Source organism: Erinaceus europaeus, chromosome 3, assembly GCF_950295315.1.
Source record: "Erinaceus europaeus chromosome 3, mEriEur2.1, whole genome shotgun sequence".
Lineage (NCBI taxonomy): Eukaryota > Metazoa > Chordata > Mammalia > Eulipotyphla > Erinaceidae > Erinaceus > Erinaceus europaeus.
In genome coordinates this window covers 124,760,775-124,788,339 of record NC_080164.1, presented here as the reverse complement: position 1 = coordinate 124,788,339, position 27,565 = coordinate 124,760,775, and the positions used below count along the sequence as shown (strand labels likewise).

Sequence of the window (27,565 nt, the reverse complement as noted above, 5' to 3'; positions counted from 1 at the left end):
CCTTCCAGCGTTAGAAGCACCAGGAAGTACATGACAAATGTAGAATCTCAGAACCCACTGGAGACTCATGAATTAGCATCTGTATTTCAATAATGTCCCCAGTGATGTGTATGCATGCAGTCTGAGAAACACTGTCACATAAATGAGCTCACTGTCATTAGGAAGTGAGCTTCCAGAAGGAAAAGGATGCATATGGGATGATCTCACTCATGGACAGAAGTTGAGAACAAAGAACATAAAAGGGAAACACAAAGTAGAACTTGGACTAGGTTTAGAAAAGACTCAGGGGGTGGGGGTGGCATGGAGGAGGACCTAGGCTGGGAGTGAGAGTATTTTGCATAAAATAAAGAAATTTTACACATGTATCACAAACTATATTTACTGTAAATCATTAATCCCCCCAATAAAAAAGGAAGCAAGAAGCTTTCCAAGTTTGTATATCCTGGTATCTAGAAAGATTTCAATACTTTCCTCATGATGTAGACACATAACAACATTCAACAAATGTCATTTTCCTATGTCCCTTCTTCCTTCCATCAGAGAACACAGAAAAATCAGCAGAATTCCTTGGTGAACATTTGGGGACTATTACCACAGTAAAATGTGGCAAGATGATGAGAGAGTGATAATCATAACCTTTCGCCCCCACCTCTCTCTCACTCCTATTTTTTTTTTCCATAGTCAGAAACACAGTATTTATGAAGTTTTCTCTGGAACATCACTGAGATTGAACACTCAGGAAGACAGGGCTGTCTGAGTATGACTGGGCTTAGGAAAGGCTGGACCTCCAAATAGATGACCTAGGAAGAACAAGTCAGATTTCCAAGATAAAATCTAGGACTAAAGAAAAAACAGATTTTCAAAGGATGGGGTAAGTTTAGATCCAAGAAGAAATAATTAAAAAAATTAAATGAGTCTTTAAAACATTTAAATATATTTATTGAACAGACACAGAGGGAGATCAAGAAGGATGAAGGAGGGAGAGTGAAAGAGTGACACCTGCAGCACTGCTTCACCACTCTCAAGATCCTTCCTAGAGACTGAGGACTGAAACCTGAGGACTTGAACATTATAACATGTGTGCTCAACCAGGTGTGCTGCAGCTCGGCCCCCAGGAAATTATTTAGGTAAAACCATGGAAGAAGAATCAGAGAATCAGAGAGGTGTCTGGGAAGAAAGAAGATAGAAATGAACCTGTGAGAATGTTTTCAGACCCTCTGTGCTTCCAATGTACCCTACCAAGTTGCCCATTACTCCATACAGATTGAATGCATTTTGAGGGTGCATGTTATATTAGGGATTATGTATTATCTTACTTGTTAATGGTTAATGCACCTTTAGTGGCTAAATGGACAGTGAATGCAATGCAGTAATCACCTCCAATATTTCAGTTCAACCAATAATCTATTCTGAAGGAGAATTCATGGTGCCTTTTAAAAAAAATTTTATTTATTTTCCCTTTTGTTGCCCTTGTCTTTATATTGTTGTTGTAGTTATTATTGTTGTTATTGATGTTGTTATTTTAGATAGGACAAAGAGAAATGGAGGGAGGAGGGGAAGACAGAGAGGGGGAGAGAAAGATAGACACCTGCAGACCTGCTTCACCGCCTGTGAAGCGACTCCCCTGCAGGTGGGGAGCCGGGACTCGAACTGGGATCCTTATGCTGGTCCTTGCGCTTTGTGCCACGTGCGCTTAACCCGCTGCACTACTGCCCGACTCCCCACGGTGCCTTTAACCAGAGCAACTCCTTGCTCAAATGCATTCTCACTGGTTTCCATTCCCACATGTCTTGGCAGGGAGCAGCCTGGGTTCCTCACAGTTTTTTCTCTTCTTACAGCTAGTTCCTTAAGCACACAGAAGGAGCCTTAGGAAAGGACAGAAAGTTGGCAGACCCTTTAGCCAACCAGTTGTCCTTTGCTCATGGTTTGAACTATGGCTGGATTCTGAACCTATTTCTTTTCAGGGAAACAGCTGCCTCCATTTCCTGGACATCAAAGAAGGTAGAAAGAATGATTATGCCTTTTAAAAAAACAATCATAGGGACACATGTCAGTGCCTTGGGATGACTCTGAAGGTCGGTATCCAAAACGCTAACTCAAGGATTTACTCATGGGAGCAATGCAAGGACAAGCAGGGGAGACAGCTGAAGGCCCCAAGGCCTTGCCCCTTTGAGCAAGGCTGCATGGTCAGCAGGCCTACTTTTTAGATATGATGTTCAAAAGAGGTAGCAACACCTCAAGCCTGAGACCAACTGCCATTCAGGATCACTCATCTTGTAACAGTTAAAGGTATCAGCTCTAAAGCTTGCTATCATGGCTTAGCATAAGCCATCTGCAGGCTCTTCCAGGCAGGACTGCTGGGGGTTGGTGGAATGTGGAGGAATAGCCATGGAACTCTGAGTTGAAAGTGAATACATTAAAGAAAATCCAGTTTTTATTACTCCTCCCCCTTCCTAGCAGGTCTCTTATTATACTCCAGCTGTCTAATGAGGCACTAATGTCCTCAGAAGACCCCCAGTACTTGTGAGGGAGCTGGGAAGAGCTGGTGGATAGAGGAAGTGTGGAATGACCCAGGGCTCAGCATGCAGTGAGGTAATGCTGAAAATGATCGTGAACCCTTCCGTGTCTTCTCCCTCTTCATTTCCCGAAACCTTACCCAACATGGTCGGGGTGGATGGGGTGGTCTCAGCAATTTCTTTTCTCTTTTCCAGTTCTCAAGTTTGACTCACATTGTGATGAAGGCTTGAGCTACCAACCATGTAAAGAATCATGACTGGGAGGGATGTTGGCTGAGAACAAAAGGACTATCAGATGGCTAATGTGTAAAGGAATTCATACTTATCAGCATGCTCATGGGACTAGCTACGGAAAGGAAGTCTTTCATAGCTAAGCTCATCCTTACATTAGTATGTATACATCAAAGACATCTAGCCATCAGTCATATCACCTACTTTTTTTTGCCACCAGGATTGTCACTGGGGCTCAGTGACTGTATGATGTATCTGCTGCTCCTGGAGGCCAGCCTTCCCTTCTTTTTCCCTCCTCCCCTCCCTCCCTTCCTTTGATAGGTGAGAGGGGCAATAGAGGGAGAGAGAGAAACACCTGAAGTACTGCTTCACTGGTTATGAAGAAGCTCCACTCCCCACTCCTGTCCTCCATAGGTGGGGATCAGGGGCTTGAACCTGATCCTTGAGCATAGTAACATGTGTGCTCAAGCAGGTATGCCACCACATGGCCTCCTATTTATCTGTCTTCCATTTATTTACCTACATATGGACATAATTCTTACATTTTAAATAAATATTACAAGAATAACAGAATTCTTTTGGTTTCGTTTTCCCTAGTGAATCTATATAGGACAGCTGTGCTGGCAGGAAGGCTGTGGGTAGGCATTTGTCTTCTGCACCTCTGGCAACACCTGGTTTCTGTCTGACTTGAACATTTCAGCACCCTGCCTAGCAGTACTTGTTGCAGTGAGTTCTATTCAGGTGCCAAGGGAGACAAAAGTGAATGAGAGGACAGGTCAGTGCTCTGGACTGTATCACCAGAGCTTTACTGAGAATTTGATGATAAAAGGCAGGGTCAGCCTGGATTCCACTGCTGAGTGGGTGATCTTGGCTGGAAGTGTAAGTATCTTGAGAAGTCACTCGGAGTTAGCTAGACTGGGTGCCCTGGGCTCTCAGGAGTCTCCTTTCAGAGAGGATCTAGCTTCTGTGGTGGGTGCTCAGCATGGGTTTCAGCGGGTCCCCCACAGGGCTTGGACCTGGATGGGCTGTCAGTTGGCCAGGTGTGTGTGCCAGGAGCCTCCAGCCAAGGGCTCTGTGGAGGTAGTTAGGAGCAGGGACTCTAGAAGCCAACTGTTGGTACATGATTTAATCCTGCTGGGTATAAGTTGTACAACTCGGGCAAGTTACTACACCTTTTTGGCCCTCAGTTATACTGTGGGAAAATTAATAGTATCTGCCTCATGGGGAAGTTAATCCATATAAAGTCTCAGAACCGCATCTGTTTCATAATAAGTACCATGTGAGAACAAGCAATCATCACTGAAAGACAGGTCAACACAATGATGCAGCCTTAGAGGATAGGGGGAGGAGTGAGTCTGAGGGCGGCAGCACTCCCACCCAGGGACTCTCAGACTCTGGCAGAGAGCAGGGAGGCGGCCAGCGGAAGCTAAGGGAGAGGTTTTCACTGAAACTCTGAGACAGTGGAGCCTTGTGTTGATACCTTAACAAGATGAGGAAACAGGGGGGCAGTCTCCCTTTTAGTAGAGGACACAGTGCCACATGGCAGTAGGAGTCAGCAGAAAGGTGACAGTACCTGTTAAGACATATATGGCTGGCAGTTGACTGGATTTGCTGTGGGCTGTATGCCATGTACCCTCAAGCCAACCTAGAATTTTTTAAAAAGTGAGTTTTACGGTAGGTGAAAGGTATCATATTAATAGGAGGCACAAGAGTCTTATCTGAGTTCTACTTACCTCAGATATGAACCCTTGGTTGGAAAAAGACCAAGGGCTCCGGTGACAGAGCTAGTTTGAAGTTCATTTCTGGTGCAAGGTTATAAAGATGTGGAGGGCAGGGGTCATTTTCATCACTAAGGAGCACATAGGATTCGGGACATGTCTGACTGAATCTGGTATCCTGGAAACTCGACGTGTTTCTCTCTGTCTTACTTACCACTGTGAGATGGAGAGAACAATGACTGCTGAAGTTGTGAGGATTACATAAACAATGACCACAAGCATCCAGAGTCCCTAATGAACACCAGATGCCTTTAAAAAAAAAAACTCAAATGCTTAGTGTCTTGCTTAAAATAGAAACAGTGCATTTGCTGACTTAAACTGATTAACGCTGCTTTAGTGCAGTAAATATAACACAGTCGACATTATCCAGAATTGGGCCTGTGAAGATATTACACCTTTTACGGATTTTTCTCAACTTGGGAAGTGACCTTCAAATGTTACTTATGAGCGAATGTTTTCTGACAAAAAAATAAACATACTGCTAGTTGTGAATTTAAACTTGAATGACTGCAGATAGATTAATAAACAATTCAATCAGAAGACTATAATGTAGGATATAAGACTATAATATAGGATAAGAAAATAACTTGGATCCAGTATTCACAATGTGCAAACACTGCAGACCATGATCAGGCCTTTCCCCAATGCATCACTGAAGTGCTTTTAATCCTATTCAGGCAGGCTTGAGATATAGATTCTTTATTTTATATAGATTTTTTATTTTATTCTTATTTTTAAAGTTTTGAGAATTTCATTAATATAGCAAGTGAAAGAAACTTGGTACTCCCCTTGTATAAAATAATCCAGTCTTAAACTGGCAAGTTTTAGATCAAATTAAAATCTTCACATCAGTGCATAGCTTTGTTGATCATTTTGATTAGCCTAACAGCAAAAAAGTGGGAACCAAAACTGTTTACTTCTTTTCTCTTCTTTTCTACTGTTTTCTTTTCCATTCTTCCCTTTTCTCTTCTCTTTTCTTAGCCGAGCATTGCTTAGCTCTGGCTTATGGTGGTGCTGGGGACCTTTGGTATTTCAAGCATATACGTTTTCTTATATATCCATTATGCCATCTTCTCAGCCCTGCTTATTATTTTTCATGAACTATCTCTTCAAAAGCACTATAGGATTCTAAGCACCATCATACAACCCTCCTTTAGCAATGACCTCAGCATATACACAGGTTTCCAGAGAATATAATTCAGGGGGAATTGTTATTTTAAAAAATTAAGATGAAGACTAAAATGAGGCTATCATGGATATGGAGGCTTTACTTGTTCTTATGCACATGGCAGATCTTCAAGGAATGACTAAGAAAGCCCTGTTTCAAACCTGACTCTCATTCCCCACCTTGACTCTTCCCCACCAATCTTCCATGTTGTACCATTGTAAACCAGGTCCCAAAATTATTAAGTCTGACCTGACATTTCATCCATCAGCAAGTTTCAGTTTGCAAGTAGTTTTCTTCCTTTCCCACACTGCAAAATGTTTAGGTTCTGTTGCTCTTTTTCATCAGAATTAGAAAAAAGCTAATCACTGGTTAACTTTGGGATTTGAAAGTTTATTCTGGATGACTGAAATTGCTTTCTATATAAATATTAGATAAGAGCATGATTTTATTTTTTGAAGAATGAAATAAATATCAAATGTGCCATCAATGTCAATGTGCCTTAGTATGACTTGATTATGTACCACTTTTTATTGAATTGTAATGTATGTGTTTACATATATCTTAGAAGGCAAGGTGTAATAAAGTGACTTGAGGGAAAAAAGTGAAATCACTGCTTAGAAAGTTTCATTTCTGCCACCTTTCAATTTCTGGTCACAGAAAATATAATTTATTAATTTGGAAGACATTTTTCCTAAAGAACAACCTAGAGCTACTAGTAACAACTATCTTGAGTATGTTGACTGAAAGGCTTGTATATAAAGATATGTCAAGACGTGAATCACCACTGTCAGATGCAAGCTTTTAATAAATTTTAATTGATATAATTATAACTGGTATGCAACATGTCTTACAACAAATGAAGATACAGTAACATCAAATATCAAAGAAGTTGCATATTTTTCCATCTTTAGATGATGTTGACTAACTTACCCAAGAAAGCAATCTGATGTTGGTCTCTTAGCATTATTACCAATATCCACCAGCACTTTAAAATTAAAGTTGAAATGGTACATTCATTTGCCAAAAAGAGGTTAATGGCAAAGAAGGTGAATTAACATGCAAATTTGCATTGGCCCAGTGGCAAAATTCATTTCCCATATGTGAGAGTTTGAACCATATATTCTTGAAAGCAACATGAAGAGTAAACAGATGACATCAAACCAAAATCAGGTCCACAAAGAAGCCAGAAGATGTTAGGAAGGTAAAGGCCAGAGGTCTACTGCCATAGGTGCCCAGGTATCCATTCTGTATTACCCTAACCTTGTGGATCCCAATTCAAGAGCATATGAAACTCATGTTCCAGGTCGTCCTTCCATTTGGAGATGGAAACCATCCTCCATGGTTCCTGACACGGTTAACCCCATGCTCAATGAGGTGTACTGGGTGGGGGTAGCCTGGGGCTGTAATATCTGTTTGACACGGCTGTGACAGAGCTGTTACTTAATAAATGGAAGTAAGAACAACATACCAGTATAATAGCAAACAAGAAACCAAGATCATGTATATGTATATATATTTAATACTTAAAATACTTATAATGTTTATAAATACTTTTCTCTGGAAATTGAAAACACTGTCAACATTTCATAAACCCTCACAACACATTTGTGAGGTAGCATGGGGTGAGGTAAATATGAAAATTTCTCACCCACTTAAACAAATACACAGACATCCAGGGAGGGCTGCAGACTTGGTTGGGGTCATAGGAAAAGAAAACAAGGTGGATGCCCATTTTGTCATCATTTGCAGTCTCTAGCCAAGAAGAGACCATTGCCTTCCCATATTCTTAGCTCTGACATTCTAACACTGTGGGGCAAGCCCTATCTCTGGATAGTATGTGACTGTTTCTGCAAAATGGAAACATTTTCCATGATTATATTTGATCAGACTCTCTCTGAGGTAAAGGGTGTTCATTACGGCATGCTTTTCAGAGGTGCATTCACTTGGGTGCATGCATTAAGTTGCGTTTGTTGAGTTCAGTTTCTCAAACCCTTAGACCATCTCAAAAATAGAAAAGAAAATGCATTGGCAAAGTTGGTTTTTTGTACAAATATAACATGAATGTTAAGAGTGTTTATGGGCACTGTCAACTTATTGGATATAATTTGCTTTATGTTTATATCCCTCTTTTTGCCATAAGGATTTAAAACTAAATAAGAAGAGATCTACCACAATAGCCTTTCACAAAGAAAGCTGCCTGCTGTATCTGTGATTTGTCATTAGTCAAGAATCCCTGGGAAGAGTCTGGACCCTCAAACCCAATATTTATGACTGGAGAAACATCCAAAAGCATGTCTCTCCAAAGGTATTGCATGGGAAATTTGTCAAAATGTTTATGCTGAGGGGAAAAAAGATATGAAATGTCCTGTTTAATTATTATTATTTAATATTCCTTCGATAAACTGAAATCCTATCTAGGAGATGATGCTAAGGAAGTGGGACAATGATGCAGGCCAGGCTCAGTCTGTGGGGTACCCCTCTTTAGTTGGTCATGACTGTTTTTTTCTGAGAAAGTCCATTTACAAAAAAAAAAATAAAAACTGTCATACTTCTTGATATTAGCTACTGCCACTGTAAAAATCCTTGTCAAGAGTTGCTCTTTTTTCCTCTGGTACCTAAGCAGTTTAGGGATGATTTCTTTCAGAGTGTGGATGGCATGGCAGGTTGTGGGAAGAAGCCCAGAGACTAGTGCCTTTGACTCTGGAGAGGCTACCAGCAGCATGTGATGGTGGTTTTCATGTCAGTACTTATGGGCCACTGTGAGTCGCTGAAAGAGCTGAGAGTCAAGTATCTATAAAGCCAACAGAGTTGGGCAGCAGGTCCAAGTTTAGAAATACAAACTGATCCAGTTTCAAATTCCCTATAATGCTGTGGGACAACAGAACACTTTCTGAAACTGGACCCAAAATATGTTTCTACTACATGAAATTAGAGAACATGACCCTGGTTGTTAATATGTGTAAAAGGACAGGTTTGTAGCTAGAAATAAAAAAATCAACCACACATGCCTCAAACAACACATTAGTTAAGAAACCAAATACTTGTTAAATAAAATGGAACAAATAATTTCATTTACTAAAAAATACAGAAAGTGTTACCAGTCTGTGGGTGTCTTGCTTTGTCACAATGGACTCTGCAATCAATCAGGGTTTCTTAACCTCAGCACTGCCAGCATTTTGGACCTGGCAATTCTGTGCTGTCCTGCGTTATCCAACACATGCTTTATTGGAAGTTCAGTACAAACATGGTCTTTACCCATTAAAAGCACCCCAAGTTGTGAAAATGAAAAACTGAGTGGACACATTCTGATGTCCCCTGTGGAGATGAAGGCAGCTGTGTGGACATAAACTTGCCTGTAGAGTGGGAACCACTAACCGTCTGCAAAGATAATCAGATACAGGATTCCAAGATTATACACCCATGGCTATTAAGTAAAGGGCAGAATTCGTAAGTAAAGTGTGGGAAGAATACATAGATTAATCACGGTGTCTATTTCTAATGGCAATATCTTGCTGAGCAGCTGTAGCTAGACTTGAGCCTTCTTTGAGAAAAGATTGTTATGAAAACAGTTTGCAGCCATTATCCAGCAGACAGTAAAGCAGCAAACCAGTTGTTTTGTGGATAGAAAGCAAGGATTCTATGGACACCTCCCAGCAGTGGATGTCTTTGAAGGTGACTGAGGACTAATGAGGTGCTCCATGCTAGTCAGCTCTCTCCCTCATCCTCTCCTCCCCTCTCCTCATTGAATGTTTGCTCAGTCCACATGCCTCACTCAGCCTTTCTGTCTAGGACTAAGCTCAGCTCACAGGTCTCTCTCTCTCTCTCTCTCTCTCTCTCTCTCTCTCTCTCTCTCTCTTTTATGGCACGGAGTTGTGTTCAGAGCTTAGGGGCTGGGGTGCAGCTCTGGATGACAAGCACTGGCACCCTCAGTGGACAGGGGGCATAGAAGGGGTTGGGACAAGTGGAAGGCAATCTGCTATCCCGCCCCTGGGTACACAGGCCTCCTCCAGAGCACTTTCTAGTTTCTCTTTCATTAATTAGGCAGCACAGGTGCTGGAAGCCAGCTTGCAGTGCCAAGCAGGCATCCTGTCAGATATAACCAGATGAAAAGATTATTAAGAAGCTGGAGAAACCGTGCTTCCTCACACGCAGTGGAGAATCCTCCCAGGACTAGTTTCCTTTTCCCTCACTGCTAATTAATGGAGTTTTCTAAATAAAAGTTCAAATAAAAATGTACAAACAAACAAACAATCTTCTACAAGTAAACCCCTCAAAACAGCTCAATTACATTTCCTCAGTGCTTCTCCAGGTGGGTCCTGTGTGGGTCCAAGAGTTTCCACTGTGGTAGTTTGGCCTGGCCCACTTGAGGTTGAGCTCTCTCAGCTGCAAATCAGTCTTCACACAACTTAAAGCAATGATTCTTTTTGTATCAGAAGGGGAAGTTGTAGCAGCCAGAGGAGAAGGAGGAAAACAAAACAATCATATCAACATAACAGAGCTCAAGATTGCCGTTCAATGTGCATCAGATACTTGTTATTAATTCTACTGGATAAGCACTTATAAATAAAGAACAGTTACTCCTCATCCTGGCCTATGTTCCTGTTAGGAGTCATCGTACAGAGGGTTGTTGTAGTTTCCCCAGGACCCGTAGTCATGATCATCCAGAAGCCTTCCATACGAAGAATGCCTGGAGGGAACAGGAAAGTCATGGTTAGTTGGAAAAGCTGCCCATTTGAGGGAGAGCTCCACACTCTGCAGCCTGAACTGGGAGGCTCACAGAGCTCAGCAGGGGGAGACAAAAACTTTCAACAGAACAACCACCACACAGGCCCTCTTGTCTGCCCACTGGTAGCTTGACTGGTGGCTTCCTTAGTGATCGGTTGGGTCCTGCTCTCTCTCCTTGACCTCCTCTAGGTAGACAATCAATATGTACTAGTTGACTGTTCATCCGGTTCTAGTTCTACTACCAACCTCTAGAAGAATACCAGATATATAATAAATCCTCAATAACTTTTGGAGAAAGACACAGTGATTGAAATACTTGGAGAAGTAAATCAATATAAAAGTGTGGGACTTAAAGAGCACACGATACTGAGATTGGTCCCTGCAATCATACACACCAGAGTGATGCTCCTTCTCTCTTTCTCTCTCTCCCACTAATTAATAAGTGAATATTTAAAAATATACATCCCTATTCCTCTGAGTCCTTTGCTTTGGTGCAGTACATGAAATAGAGTCCAAGTTTTACTTTGTGTTTTTCCCTTTCTGTCCTTATATTGTAAGTTCCACCTTTGAGTGAGATCATTCAGTATCTGTCTTTCTCTCTTTTGCTTGTTTCAGTTAATATGATTCCTTCCACCTCTATGCAAGATGAGGTTAAGGAGAGAAGGAGAAGGGAGAAAACTAGGGGAGGCTTGCATCTTGTTGCATGAAGTGGGAAAGAACTTCAGTTGGAAGTGAGATCAGACACCTATTGTGGAGAGATGAGAAATTGTAGCCATGTGTCAACAACTGTACTGCAGTCAATCAATAACCCTCCCATAAAGTAAACGAAAAAAACATATCTGTATCCCAAGAAGTCAATCTATTCACAGGGTGGGAGCTTCCTGGAGACAATTATTTTCATTTTAAAGTAAAACTTATGACAGATGTTGGAGCCCACTACTCACATTCCTGGAGTTCATATTAGTATGTGAATTATTACAGCCTACCACTAGAAATCAGTCATACCATTTATAGTATGGATAAACAAACTTAGCCTCTTGTTTTTTTCTCAGCTATAAAAATTAAACAGAATGAAAACATAACACAAAATATATTTGTTATACCAGCTGCTGAAATAACTGCTGTTGCTTTCCTGATGTTTACTGACATCAGGTGTCTGAGAAGAAATATGTTGCAAAGAACCAGTTATTGTTATGCTAGTTTCAAACTCTTATCCATCAAGATTCTGATTTCCAGCCTGAAGGCTGGCTCAGCTGACCTAACTCTACCTCCTAAAATTTGAGTATAAAATTATATACTGGGTTTTCCCTAAAGGCTCACATATATATTTTCCCCCATTTTGTGATTCATAGTGGGTTAGAGTCTTTTAAAATTATAATGTATAGTTCCACACCCCACCCACCACCAAAGTTCTCACATTCATTTCTGTGGGTCATTGTTTCACGGGGACAAAGTAGGCCAGCTTTGGTAAATGAGGCTCACTGGCCATTTCGATCAACACGCCAGCATCCCCTATGCCTGAAACTGAGCCACCGATTGCAGTTAAAGCCTTTAACAGAGTGATTGAGAAATGGAAACTGTAGAAGAACAAGTGAAAGCCTGGGAGTTACAAACCTGGAGCTGGGCCTAGATTCAGTGGGACTTACTCTTGTAGAGCTGGCAGGCAGCATCGTCTTGTAAAGCTGCCCCTTTATTGACAGACTGCTCCCCCCTCACCTTTCTATGCTCAACTGAACTTCTCACAGCACTGTTTTTATTTGTCATATAATTTTAGTCCCATAAAATGTAGGCTTGTCCAATATCTTTATGTCATTGAATATGCATTCAGGCCTCTGTTTTTCAACTATAAAATGGGGAAACTTAATAAAAATTGTCTCAGAGTTGTTGAGAGGACGAAATGAGGTAATGCATGTAAAAAGCTTGGCATGTGCATAGGCATAATAGGTGTTTCCCAGTATTGCTTTTTAATTTTTATTATAGTGAAACTTAAACTAGTACATGGCAGATTGGCAAAGAGTGAAAAAAAGGGCATTGAGTGAAATGTGAGTCTCCCTCCCACCAGGGTTTCCAGAAACTGCACTACTGGCATGGTAGTAAAACCAGCTTCTCATGTTACTGTTCTCTGAATTAAAACAAAACAAAACATACACACAACTATTATCAAGCTACTGTGGGGCAAGAGGATTATAAATCTGGAAATAGGGATTTCCTGTTTATGTCTTTTAATGTAAGACAGTTAATTATTCCATTACATGAGTCTGCAACAGATGTCTACTAAAATTATTGAAATAAAGAAAAATGGGTCTTTAGTTTCATTTTTGTTTTTTCACTTGAATAAACATTTAGTTGAGTAAAATATGATAAATGAGGAAAGCAAACAAAATATACAGATAAACCATAACTGGGAATATACTGAGGCCATGAGGTTCATTTTAACTTATTAATGAACCTTAGCAAGAAAAGAATGGTGTATCCTGGGATTCAAATCAGATTTGGATAAATCCTGCAAAACCGCAGAAACAGTGAGGCAAACACATTTGTGTGTGTTTGCATATTGACGAGAGCATTAAAGGTTTGGAGAGTTAAATTAGGTCGGTGGACAGGGGGAGAGGACCCCCCTCTTTTAATGAGACCGGGGCTGTTTATGATGCTGTCACAACACTTTATTCAATACACATACAATCCCAATTCCCCGGTACCTCTCCTATGAACTATAACGGTGCAGGTAAGGTCTCCTCAGTGATGTCCTCTTAAATAGGCTGGTCAGTCTGGTCTTTCTGGCAGGTCCCGATGCTGGTGGTCAGCCTAGAGAAAGACTGGTAATCTGTGGTCAGCCTAGCAGGTGTTTGGTCTCTCTAGCAGGCCCGGATGTGGTCAGCCTAGCCTGGAGTGCAGGTCTGGATGTGGTCAGCCTGAAGAACTGTCTGCCTTGGGTCCAGCTTAGGAATCAGTAAACCACAACCACCCAAAGGCTGAGCTGAAGTGGTTGTCAGACAGTGGATGGGCACAGGAGAGTGACGCCACAGATTGCTCCTTCAGTCAGTCTGTTCAGTGTCCATTTCACTGACTTTTGATCCTATGCTTCCCAGGCTAGGGGTGTGGACTTACACCACTTCCTAGCCAATTAGGTCCGGGGCTTGTCTAACACACGTCAAACTAAACTTATCAACCTAAACAGGTGCATCTGTTATTTCAGGTTGGAGCCTCTGGTTGCTGTTTGTGAGGAAAATATTTTTCTCTTTCTCAAAAATATCTTGGCAAATATTTTACACAAATATTTACCACTAATTTCTCTAACACGTCAAACTAAGCTTATCAACCTAAACAGGAGCATCTGTTATCTCAGGTTCGAGCCTCTGGTTGCTGTTTGTGAGGAAAATATTTTTTCTCTTTCTCAAAAATATTTTGACAAATATTTACCACCAACTTCTCATAAATATTTACTAGTAATTTCATAAATATTTTCACTCATTCTTATATATTGTCACTTAATTAAGTATTTTAACATTTTAAATATTCAGTCATTCTAACTTTACTGCAATTGAGTGTTATAAAGGGGGCACCTAACTGAATGCATGAATTTTCCTGTTCCTGACACATATATAGATGTGTGTATGTATGTTTGACACAAGGGTAGAATAGTTTATTGAAAGTGATACATGTAACTCAGAACATCTTAGATAATGACATGTTTGGGATGGAAATAGGATGGTTTTCAGACTGGCATTTGTAGAACCTAAGACATAAAAAAATTCCTACCCCCAAGACTAGGAAGTGGGACTCAAGCAATGTGGATGACTTTTCTGTGTGATTTCATGACAGAGCTGGTAGTAAAACATAGGTCTGTTGGTTCAATAACGTAACACCACTTTATGTAGTTTCAATCCAACTAGCAACCTGTGTAATAACATGTCAGGTCAAAACACTTTTGCTGACACAATTCCGTCATGAAGACTGACACCTGATCAACTTAGTTCTGTTTTCTACTTGGCTCCCTGTAGATAGAAAACTTGCTGGGGTTGAACTAAGTCTCATTTTATTTCTGATTTTCTAAACATCTAACATATTGCTTACTGTAGCATATAAATGGTATATATGGAGTCTGTTTGATCAGCACCAGCAAAGATCAGTAGTTCTGAGACAATTAATTGTGCTAGCTGTAGGAAAATGAAAATATCTTACTAAATAAAACAAGGGATCAGAGCCACCACCTTAACCTTAAATATTATATAGGAAAAGCAAAGAAAATTACAATTAAATTTCTCCCATGGGATGAGTGACTTACAGGCACTCTGCAGAGCTCACAATTCCCATTAGTCACTGGTTTTGTGCTTATTGTCCCTGCTGTATTGTATGGTTAGTTAGCTAAAAGCAGAACCCAAGGGGACAGACTAGCAAATGATTTAAGTGTTTGCCTTGTGACTTCCTTCTTAAATAGCTATGTTCTGACAGGAAGCAGTACTCCCTAGTTAGTGATGACTTGTTGGTGACAACTATGGAATGGTGTGGTGGTGACATTTGTGGAATAAGGCCTTCTCCACAGCTGCAAAAAGGTATCTAAGGAAACTATAGCATCAACACATAGTGGAATTAAATTGTCTTTGAAAATGAGTGAGGCATTTCATTGTTCTTGTTTTGAAACAAATATTTTAGAAAATACCTTCCTCGTTATAAGTCAGAACTAGTTTAGCACCAAGACTCTCTCCAACTCTGCTTACTATAACCTCCAAAGTCCTCTTCTCTTTTGTCACGTAGTCTTGGCAAAAGTAGTGTTTACTAATTGCTAAGGAGGGATGTAAAGATGGATACAATATGGCCTTGCATTTCTAGCTCGTTAGTCATTACTGATTAGCTTTTAGAGCTTGGGGAAGCTATCACTCTCTCTATTCCATTAGTGACTTTCTTTTTTGTATTATCATTTCCCTGCCTGGTTCCTCTATTTTAAATCTTCATTGAAATCATGATCTGTTCCAGCCCCAAATCCCTATCTTAGAGAGTTCAGTTATTCTAATGGGGACAGTCACAAGAAGCAAGCCATTAAAATAACATGGTAGTTAGTATTAAGTGCAACAGGAGAACTAAAGCTAGGAAGGGGAGGTGAGGAGTTCTAAACAGGTGGTGGGGATAATAATTTGGAGTATGGGGGGCTGGGTGGTGGCTCACCTGGTTGAGCGTCCATGTTACAATGCACAAAGATCCAGGTTCAGGCCCCTAGTCCCCTCCTGCAGGGGAAAGCTTTGCAAGTGGTGAAGTAGGACTGCAGGACTGTCTCTCTCTCCCTTCTCCTCTTGATTTCTGGCTGTCTCTATCCAATAAATAAATAAATATCGAATAAATAATAAATATTTAATAATAAATATTAAATAAATAAATTAAAAAATAATAATTTGGAGTATAGTGATAGAAGAAGTCTCACTATAATGACATTTGAACAGACAGTAAATGAGCTATAGGATGAGCCACATGGGTATCTGAGATGCAGAGAACAGCAAGTGCAAAGGCTCTGGGGAAGAAGCAAACAAGCTACTAGTATGGGAGCTAATGTACTTTATTTTTATTTTTAAAAAGTAAACTTATACTGCAGTGGTTTTAGATTATTGGAAAAGTTGCAAAGATAGTGCAGTTTCCACATGGGCTTCATCCATGTTATTGTTTTACATAACATATGACACATTCATTAAAACTGAGAAATTAACATTAAATTACTATTTTTGAAGCCAAGAAGCCATGGCTATGAAAAGTGGATTTATTTTCCCTCAGTTAATTCAACAAGGCAGGAAGGGCACCATAATTCAGGAATCCAATCAGCTCTGTCTTCTTTTTATAAAAATCCTAATAATGGATGGTGACTTGGAGGCAGCTGCTGGTGTGAGTTCCGACAACAACTGCTGGAAGGTGTAGGTTACCTGGCCGTCAGTAGGACAGTGAATAACGGGTCCTAAGTGTGACACAAAGGAGGTGACTATAGCTCAGTTTGGGTTAGAAAACAGAGAAAAAAGAAAGGAAATTTTTTTATTATTTCTGAAGTGCACCCTTCTCCCCCACCCTATAACCAGACCCCAGGTGCTGGAGAGCTGCTACTAGCAAGCTCCCTGCTGAGTTTTTTCTTTACTAAGATTCCTGGCTCAACAGGGGTGTGATTCCAATCCTTTTCCTTTCTAATTCCTTTTGCTCTTTTTTCTTTCTTTCTTTCTAAGTGGCTCAAGCTCAATTGGAATGACAAATATCTGACCAATCAGAGATCAGAGTCTTACCCTTCCTGGGAAAGACTACCTGGAGGGTTTTTTTTTTTTTTTTTTAACAATTGGATGTCTTTGCTCAGGCTGCCTGAGCCAATTGGGAGCCTTCTGCAGACTGACTGTTAGGGTTTTATACATCATAGTTACAAAGAAAAGAAGTAAGGATCCTAAAGGCTGCAAGAGAAAAACAAAAAGTCACATACAGGGGAAAACCTACAAGACTATCAGCAGACTTCTCAACCAAACTCTAAAAGCCAGAAGAGAATGGCAAGATATCTATCGAGCCCTGAATGAAAAAGGGTTTCAACCAAGGATAATATATCCTGCTAGACTTTCATTCAAACTATATGGAGGGATGAAAACCTTCTCAGACAGATAACAGTTAAAGGAGGAAACCATCACCAAGCCTACCCTGAAAGAGGTTCTAAAGACCTCTTATAAACAAGAACATCACTCTAATACTTGCAATATATCAGAGAAAATAAAACATTGAAGAATAATGGCACCACCACACATTAAATCCATAATATCAGTAAATGTCTATGGCTTAAACTCACCCATCAAAAGGCACAGAGTGGGAGGATGGATCAGAAAACATAACCCAACCATATGCTGCTTGCAAGAATACCACCTGACTGTTGTTTTCTCCGGGCTATGTTGTTTTCACCGGGCTGGCTTCACGGGCGGGTAACAGACGACCAGGGACTCATGGTTGAGCTGTAGGCAGTATCTCTTTATTCATGCAGGACGCAGCGCAATCTAAGCCGAGCTGAGCTAAACTAAAGGTACTGTAAAACTCACAATGCTGTCTTTATATATACTTGCGAAGTAGGGTGGAAACAGGATGTGACATAGAGAGGGTGGGGAGAAAAGTGACTGGTGAAAATCAGAGTGTGACAAAGAGGGGGCAGAGCAGGCGAGAATCCTATCACTGAACCACAAATGCCCTGGAGGGAGGGTGGAACTTGTTAACAGTGGTTATGTAAATAGAATGAAGTGGTTATGTAAATAGAATAGTGTTAAGCAGGGGGGATTTAAACCAAATGAAACAGAAGGGGTCTCATGCATACCAACCCTGACCCAACAAGGTAAACACAGATTTAAAGTGAAATGATGGAAAACTATCATACAGACTAATAGACCACAAAAAAGGGCAGGAACAGCCATTCTCATCTCTGACACAATAGACTTTAAATTAAATAAAGTAATAAAAGATAGGCAACATCATTACATAATGATTAAAGGATCAATCAGTCAAGAAGATTTAACAATTATTAACATCTATGCACCCAAAGAGGGACTATCTAAATACATCAAACACCTACTGAAAGAACTACAAAAATACATCAATAGTAATACAATAATAGTGGGAGAATTTAACACCCCACTCTCACACTTAGATCAACAACGCACAGGATCAACAAAGAAACAAGAGAATTAAATGAAGAGATGGACAGACTAGACCTCCTGGACATTTTCAGAGTTCTTTGCACCAAAAAACTGGAATACACCTTCTTTTCAAATCCACACAACATACTCAAGAACAGACGCCATGTTAGGCCAGAAAGACAGCATCAACAAATTTAAAAGCATTGAAATCATCCCAAGTATCTTCTCAGACCATAGTGGAATAAAGCTAACATTTAACAACAAACAGAAAATTATTAAAAGACACAGAATTTGGAAATTAAACAACATACTGCTTAAGAACCACTGGGTCAGAGATACACTCAATCAAGAAATTTAAATGTTCCTGGAAATAAATGAAAATGAAGACACAAGCTATCAAAATATTTGGGACACAGCTAAAGCAGTATTGAGAGGGAAACTCATAGCCATACAATCAAATATAAAAGAACAAGAAAGACCTCAAATAAAGCAGTATTGAGAGGGAAACTCATAGCCATACAATCACATATTAAACAAGAAAAAGCTCAAATAAACGACCTTACTGCACACCTCAAGGACGTAGAGGAAGAGGAACAAAGGAACCCTAAAGCAACCAGAAGGACAGAAATCACTAAAATTAGAGCAGAAATAATCAACATCGAAAATAAGAGAACCATACAAAAGATCAATGAAGCCAAATGTTAGTTCTTTGAAAAAAATTAAACAAGATGACAAACCCCTAGCCAGACTCACTAAAAAAAAAAAAAAAAAAGAACACTCAAATTAATAGAATTGTAAACGCTAAGAGGAGATATCACAACTGACACCACAGAAATCCAGAAAATCATGCGAAACTTCTATGAAGAACTATATGCCACCAAGCTAGAAAATCTGAAAGAAATGTAAGAATTCATAGAAACATATGCCCTTCCAAAACTGAACCAAAAAGAGCTACAAAACCTAAATACACCCATCACAGACAAAGAAATCAAAACAGTTAAGAAACTCCCCAACAACAAAAGTCCTGGACCAGATGGCTTCACAAATGAATTCAACAAAACCTTCAGGAAACTGTTAATAACCATACTTCTTTTTTTTTAAATTTCTTTATTGGGGAACTAATGTTTTACATTCAACAGTAAATACAATAGTTTGTACATGCATAACATTCCCCAGTTTCCCATATAACAATACAACCCCCACTAGGTCCTCTGTCATCCTTCTTGGACCTGTATTCTCCCCACCCACCTACCCCCACCTCAGAGTCTTTTACTTTGGTGTGATATGCCAATTCCATTTCAGGTTCTACTTGTGTTTTTTTTTTCTTTTTCTTCTGATCTTTTCAACTTCTGCCTGAGAGTGAGATCATCCCATATTCATCCTTCTGTTTCTGAATTATTTCACTTAATATGAATTTTTCAAAGTCCATCTAAGATCAGCTGAAAATGGTGAAGTTACCATTTTATACAGCTGAGTAGTATTCCATTGTGTAGGTATACCACAACTTGCTCAGCCACTCATCTGTTGTCGGACACCTGGGTTGCTTCCAGGTTTTGGCTATTACAAATTTTGCTGCTAAGAACATACGTGTACACAGATCTTTTTGGATGGATGTGTTGGGTTCCTTAGGATATATCCCCAGGAGAGGAATTGCAGGGTCATAGGGTAGGCTCATTTCTAGCCTTGTGAGAGATCTCCAGACTGTTCTCCACAGAGGTTGGACCAATTGACATTCCCACCAGCAGTGCAGGAGGGTTCCTTTGACCCCATACCCTCTCCAGCATTTGCTGCTGTTACCTTTTCTGATGTATGACATTCTCACAGGAGTGAAGTGGTATCTCATTGTTGTCTTTATTTGCATTTCTCTGACAATCAGAGACTTGGGGCATTTTTTTCATGTATTTCTCGGCCTTTTGGATCTCTTCTGTGGTGAATATTCTGTCCATGTCCTCCCCCATTTTTGGATGGGGTTATTTGTTGTCTTGTTGTTGAGTTTGGCAAGCTCTTTATATATGTTGGTTATTAAACTCTTGTCTGATGTATGGCATGTAAAGATCTTCTCCCATTCTGTGAGGGGTCTCTTGGTTTGGGTAGTGGTTTCTTTTGCTGTGAAGAAGCTTTTTACTTTGATGTAGTCCCATAGGTTTATACTTGCCTTAGTCTTCTTTGTAATAGGATTCGTTTCATTGAAGATGTCTTTAAAATGTATGTGGAAAAGAGTTCTGCCAATATTTTCCTCTAAGTATCTGATAGTTTGTGGTCTAACATCCAAGTCCTTGATCCACTTGGAATTTACTTTTGTATTTGGTGAAATACAGTGGTTCAGTTTCATTCTTCTGAATGTTTCAACCCATTGTTTCCAACACCATTTGTTGAAGAGACTCTGCTTTCCCCATTTAATAGTCTGGCCCCTTTGTCAAAGATTAGATGTCCACAGGTGTGGGGGCTAATACCCATACTTCTAAAGCTTATCCACAAGATTGAAGAAACAGGAACATTCCCTTCCACCTTCTATGAAGCCAACATCACCCTGATACCAAAAGCAGATAAGGGACACAGCAAAAAAGAAAAACTACAGACCAATATCTCTGATGAACATAGATGCCAAAATATTAAACAAGATCTTGACCAACTGTATACAACAGTATATCAAAAAGATTGTTCATCACGACCAAGTGGGATTTATCCCAGTATTACAAGGCTGGTTCAACATCCGTAAGTCAATCAATGTCATTCACCACATCAATAAAAGCAAAGCCAAAAACCACATGATTATCTCAGTAGATGCAGAGAAAGCCTTTGACAAAATCCAACACCCATTCTTGCTCAAAACTCTACAAAAAATGGGAATAGAGGGGAAATTTCTCAAGATAGTGGAATCCATATATAGCAACCGTACAGCCAAAATCATACTCAAAAGACAGAAGCGGAAAGCATTCTCCATCAGATCGGGGTCTAGACAGGGCTGTCCACTATCACCATTTTTCTTCAACATAGTATTGGAAGTTCTTGCCATAGCAATCAGGCAAGAGAAGAAATCAAAGGAATACAGATTGGAAAGGAAGAAGTCAGGCTCTCACTATTTGCAGATGATATGATAGTATACATAGAAAAACCTAAAGAATACAGCAGAAAACTACTAGAAGTTATTAGGCAATATGGCAAGGTGTCAGGCTACAAAATAAATTTTAAAAAATCAGTGGCATTTCTTCATGCCAACACCAAATATAAAGAAGTACAAGACATACAGAAATCACCCATTTACTGTTGCAGCAAAATCAATAAAACACCTAGGAATAAAGCTGACCAAAGAAGTGAAAGACTTGTATGCTGAAAACTATGAGTCGCTACTCAAGGAAATAGAAACTGATACCAAGAAATGGAAAGACACCCCATGCTCATGGATTGGAAGAATAAATATCATCAAAATGAATATTCTCCCCAGAGCCATATACAAATTTAATTCAATACCGATCAAAGTCCCACCAAGCTTCTTTAAGAGAATAGAACAAAACTACAATCAATAATCTGGAACCAGAAAACATCTATGCCATAACCATCTTGAGGAAAAGAAACAGAAATGGAGGCATCACACACCCAGATCTCAAATTATATTATAAGGCCATCATCATCAAAACAGCCTGGTACCAGAACAAAAATAGGCACACAAGCCAGTGGAACAGAATTGAAATTCCAGAACTAAGCCCCCACACCTATGGACATCTAATCTTTGATAAGGGGGCCCATAGGATTAAATGGAAGAAGGAGGCTCTCTTCAATAAATGGTGCTGGGAAAACTGTTCTGAAACATGAAAAAGAATGAAACTGAACCACCTTATCTCACCAGAAACAAAAATCAACTCCAAATGGATCAGGAACCTGGATGTTAGACCAGAAATTATCAAATACTTAGAGGCAAATATTGGTGGAACACTTTTCCCACCTAAACCTCAAGGACATCCTTGATGAAACAAATCCAATTGCAAGGAAGAATAAAGCAGAAACAAGCCAATGGGACTACATTAAATTGAAAAGCTTCTGTACAGCCAAAGGAATTATCACACAAACCAAGAGACTCCTCACAGAATGGGAGAAGATCTTCACATGCCATACATCAGACAAGAGACTAATCATCAACATATACTGAGAACTCAGCAAACTTAGCACCAAAAAAGCAAATGACCCCATCCAAAAATGGGCAGAGGATATGAACAAGACATTCACTTCAGTGGAGATCCAAAAGGCTAACAAACATATGAAAAACTGCTCCAGGTGACTGATTGTCAGAGAAATGCAAATAAAGACAACATTGAGATACCGCCTCACACCTGTGAGAATGGCATACGTCAAAAGGACAGCAGCAACAAATGCTGGAGAGGCTGTGGGGACAGAGGAACCCTTCTACACTCCTGGTGGGAATGTAAATTGGTCCAGCCTCTCTGGAGAGCAGTCTGGAGAACTCTTACAAGGCTAGACATGGACCTTCCATATGACCCAGTCATTCCTCTCCTGGGGATATACCCCAAGGATTCCATAATGCCCAACCAAAAAGATACGTGCACACCTATGCTCATTGCAGCACAATTCATAATAGCTAAAACCTGGAAGCAACCCAGATGCCCAACAACAGATGAGTGGCTGAGAAACCTGTGGTATATAGACACAATGGAATACTACTATGCAGCTATCAAGAACAATGAAACCACCTTCTCTGACTCATCTTGGATGGAGCTAGAAGGAATTATGTTAAGTGAGCTAAGTCAGAAAGAGAAAGATGAGTATGGGATGATCCCACTCATCAACAGAAGTTGAAAAAAAAGAACATAAAGGGAAACTAAAAGCAGGATCTGATTAAATCAAGAGTAGGGCACCAAAGTAAAAACCCTGTGGTGAGGGGGAGGGGGACATTCAGCTTACCAGGGCGGCGGGGGTGGGTGGGTGGGTGGGATGGAACACAGTCTTTTGGTGGTGGGAATGGTGTTTATGTACACTCCTATTAAATTGTAGTCAGATAAATCACTATTTTATTAATATGAGAGGGGAAAAATTGATTGTATGTCTGGAACTTTTTAAAGCACAGACTGAGTCTTTTTAATACATAGGCTGAGTCTTTGATACGTTGACTCTCTCAAAAGCCTAGACCAGGGAGAACAGAAGCAACTGGTGGCACAGCTATATACAAGATGTTGGGTATTATACAGAAAATCCTAACAAAGGGACTATTCAAAGTTAACCCAATTACCAAATAATTTGATGATAATAATAATTATCCATTGTCTTCTTGAACCCTAAGACAGCAGGAACCTCACATTTACACTATAGAGCCTATATTTCCCCCAGTCCTGGAACCTTAGAGTGGGGCCCACTTTCCTGCATGCTTCTCTCAATTTCTATCAAATAATATTGCATCTGCCGATCACAACCTAGTCAACGCAATGAGTGCCACCTCAGCATGCTTCACTTCAGACTGTGTCCAGAGACTTCAGGTGAGGAATGACAACCCTTCAGCTTCATTACTTGGGTGAGACCTTTTCTTTCATAGTATTCTCTAACTCCATTCCAGGAGGTTCACTTCCTAATAAAGTCCTAAAACCTAGATATAGACCAGGTACTCTCAGATAGAGCATATGTTCACATGTATCCATAAATTAGGGCAAAATAAACATCTGAAAGCAAAAGTATGTTGGTATGCATGAGACCCCTTCTGTTTCATTTGGTTTATATCCCCCCTGCTTAACACTATTCTATTTACATAACCACTGTTAACAAGCACCACCCTCCCCCCAGGGCATTGGTGGTTCAGTGATAGGATTCTGCTCCGCCCTCTCCTTGTCACACTCTGATTTTCACCAGTCACTTTTCTCTCCACCCTCTCTATGTCACATCCTGTTTCCACCCTACTTGGCAAGTATATATATAAAGACAGCATTGTGAGTTTTACGGTACCTTTAGTTTAGCTTAGCTCGGCTTGAATTGTGCTGCGTCCTGCATAAATAAAGAGATATTGCCTACAGCTCAACCATGAGTCCCTGGTCGTCTGTCTCCCGTCAGTGAAGCTCAGCCCAACAAAAGTACACAATAGTCTGCAGTGAGTACCCCCCAACATTTCATCTGCACTATTCCAGTCTTTGGGTCCATGATTGTTCAACAATTTGTTTGGCTTTGTATGTTAACTCTCTTTTCAGCCACCAGGTCCCTGATGCCAGCATGATGCAGACCAGACTTCCCTGGACAGACGGCTAATGTGTCTTGGAGCTCCGCTTCCCCAGAGACACACCCTAATAGGGAAAGAGAGAGACAGACTGGGAGTATGGACTGACCAGTCAATGCCCATGTTCAGTAGGGAAGCAATTACGGAAGCCAGACCTTCCACCTTATGCAACCCACAATGACTTTGGGTCCATACTCCCAGAGGGATAAAGAATGGGAAAGCTATCAGTTGAGGGGATGGGATATAGAGATCTGGTGGTGGGAATTGTGTGGAATTGTACCCCTCCTATCTTTCAGTTTTGCTAATGTCTCCTTTTAAAAATAAATAAATAAATGAGTTTACACTGTTGAAAATAAGATAATCAACGACTTGGCGTATGGATGAGAGAATCTTTGGAAAGGAGCACAAAAGAAATCCCTGGAAAGTTAAAAATTCTCTGTCTCTTGATATGGCTTAGTCGACTGTTTCAGTGGTACACTTAGGATCTGAACATTTCAGATCTTATAATAAGATTTTTATGAAAGGGGCTGGGCAATGGCACTTTGAATGCACATGTTTCTATGCTCAAGGATCCAGACTCAAGCCCCCAGGCCCTACCTGCAGGCGGCAAGCTTCTAGAATGTTGAATCAGGGCTGTAGGTGTCTCTCCTTCTCTCTCTCTTCCTTCCCTCTCAACTTCTGTCTGCTTCATCAAAGAAAGAAGAAAGAAAGAAAAAAAAAGAAATAATGTCCTTTGGTAGTAGTGGATTCATAGTACAGACACTGAGCTCCAGTCATAACCCTATTGGCAAGAGAGAGAGAGAGAGAGAGGAAGAGAGAGAGAGAGAGAGAGAGAGATCCTAATGATGAAAACAGTTCCAAACACCTACTTTCAAAATGCTTTTCCTATTGTCTGGGCTTCTGAGAAAAGGCAATTACTTGCATACTTGTTTGATTATTATTTTTTAAATGTTCATACTGGCACACCCTCTTGCAAACAAGCCCATAATCACAAAGTAACTAGTAAAAGTTTATAGTTTAAGAAATCCACACAGCCTCCCTTTCTCTAGATCTAGATTTCCTGATTTAGAATAAACAAAAAATTAACACCCCCAAATTCCCTACCCAAAGTCAGTGACTCAGTCAACACATTTTTTAAAGCATCTATCATACACCAGAGTTTTTCTATCATCTTTCTAGTGGAGGAAAGCACAATGTGACTCTAGTACGGGGGGGGGGTGCACTGGAGGCTTGTGCAGGGGCTTCCAGAGGAAGTTCTTAAAACTAGACTATTTGGAATTAGCCAGACAAAAGAGAGGTTAGCCAAACACTTTTGACTGAGAGACTAGCATGTTCAAAGTAATTAGCAGGACACTCTCATTGGGAAGCTCAAGGGTAAAGTCTGGAGATAGATGAAGAAGATTACTCCAAGTGTGGTCTTTGGACCTATACCATTAACCTTATCTGTGAGCTAAATGCCAGTGCAGACGATAGTCAAAATATGAAAGCAACATAAATGCCCATTGACAGATGACTGGATAAGTAAGCTATGAGACATATACTCAATGAAATACTACTTGTCAATTAAAAATATATTATGTCTTTCTGGATGGAACTAGAAATTCTTGTACTTAGTTAAGTAAGGAAGTGGAAGACAACTATCTAATGGTTTCATTTACATATGGAATATAGAGAATTGAGCCTGGGAGAAAAAAAGTAGCCAACCTGTCTCTAAGACCTGAGGAAAACTATGGTGGTTATCCTGCGGTGGCAGGCCACACAACATTGGCGGTGGAGTGGTATGAAACTATACCCTTATTATCTTACACTTTTAGGATTAGATTAAAAGTAAATCACTATTAAATCACTAATGAAAATAGCAACAAAAGAGAAAAAAGAAAAATAAATAAAGGAAATGCCAGTGAAACCAGACTTAGTGAATCAAATTCTATGGGGAAAAAAACCAGGAAACTGTTCCTATCAAGGATGTTCATTGATTTGTATGCATACTAAAGTTTAAAAGTCACTGAAGCAGAGAATAAAGTAAACTAGACCTACATAATGCCAAAAGCTGTTCTGAAAAAGTCAACCTGTAGACAACTAATTCTTGAAGTTTTAACTTTTAAGGCTGAGTGTGCTTACTCTTTAATCCTAACAATAGCTAGAATGAAACCAGTTGTATTAAATAGAATCACTAGGAGCCTTAAAGCAAAATAGGTTATTTCTTACAAGATGCCTTAAGAGCTGAACCCAGTTGTGTCTGTAAATCAAGATCACATTTATTTTTGTGAAAGGAACTACCTGTGTCATCTGTCTGGGTCACCAGCACAGCTAATTATAGTAACACCCACATTGCTGGTGATAACAGAAATGGTCTCATGAGCAGAGGATTATCTTGTGGCTGACCAGTTTGGAGCCAATTTAAACAAAACAAAACTGACTTGCCTGATTCCTCAGTCATCACTAATTAAAGAAAGCCTCTTGCAAGAGGCAAACAGGGACTGTGCTGTCTTTTCAAATTGCAAATAAGTCCTGAAATAAAAATTCAGAGATAGATTCTGGGTATATATGGAGAACAGAGATACAACTTTATATAGAATTTTAGAAAAAGCACAACTAAAAGGGTCAAAAATGGTACAGGGAAGCATGCAAATCAATGAAGACACATTTCAGAAATACCGTGGGTTGGATTCCAAAGGACTGCAATAAAGTAAATATCACAGTTAGGCTAGCTAACATTACTTTTCTTTGTTTTTCAGTGCATATAAAAGCTATGCTTACATTATCATTACATGCCTACTAAGTCTACAACAGCATTATGCTTAAAACATGTAAATTCCTTGTTTAGAAAGTATTTCACTGCTAAAAAACAGACAAAAAGAGCAAAACACTAATCAAAATGTGACATGTAAATGTCATGTGCAAATCTGAAAACTGAGCTACCATGCCTTCTTCCTCCTCCTCCACTTGTCTTTGAGTCCTTGGTGTCTGTCAGTAGGCTTTGGCAGTTAGCATTTTACCGAGCATCTAAATAGTAACCTAATTTAACAATTATAGCAGTAATTATAGTCTTTCTTCTTTTTATATTTATTTATATTTATTTTTCCTTTTTTGTTGCCCTGTTGTTTTCTATTGTTGTAGTTATTATTGTTGTTGATGTTGTCATTGTTAGATATGCCAGAGAGAAATGGAGAAAGGAGGGGAAGTCAGAGGGGGAGAGAAAGATAGACACCTGTAGACCTGCTTCAACACCTGTGAAGCGACTCCCCTGCAGGTGGGGAGCCGGGGGCTCGAACCGGGATCCTTATGCTGGTCTTAGCGCTTTGCAC

The 27,565-nt window shown here is 40.0% G+C and overlaps 1 protein-coding gene across 2 annotated transcripts in view; it reads right to left on the bottom strand.

Annotated features, from left to right (window-relative positions):
* Positions 1–6,480: 6,480 nt before the first annotated feature.
* Positions 6,481–27,565, bottom strand: part of PARM1 (prostate androgen-regulated mucin-like protein 1) — a 134,018-nt gene continuing 112,933 nt past the window's right edge. The window contains exon 4 of one of the 2 annotated variants that reach the window (XM_060187860.1): positions 6,481–10,380. In XM_060187860.1, the coding sequence (XP_060043843.1) occupies positions 10,296–10,380 (85 nt within the window). In that variant the 3' untranslated portion in view covers positions 6,481–10,295. Of the gene's footprint in view, positions 10,381–15,994; positions 16,357–27,565 lie in introns of those variants that run through there. The other variant, XM_060187861.1, reaches the window with a different exon arrangement.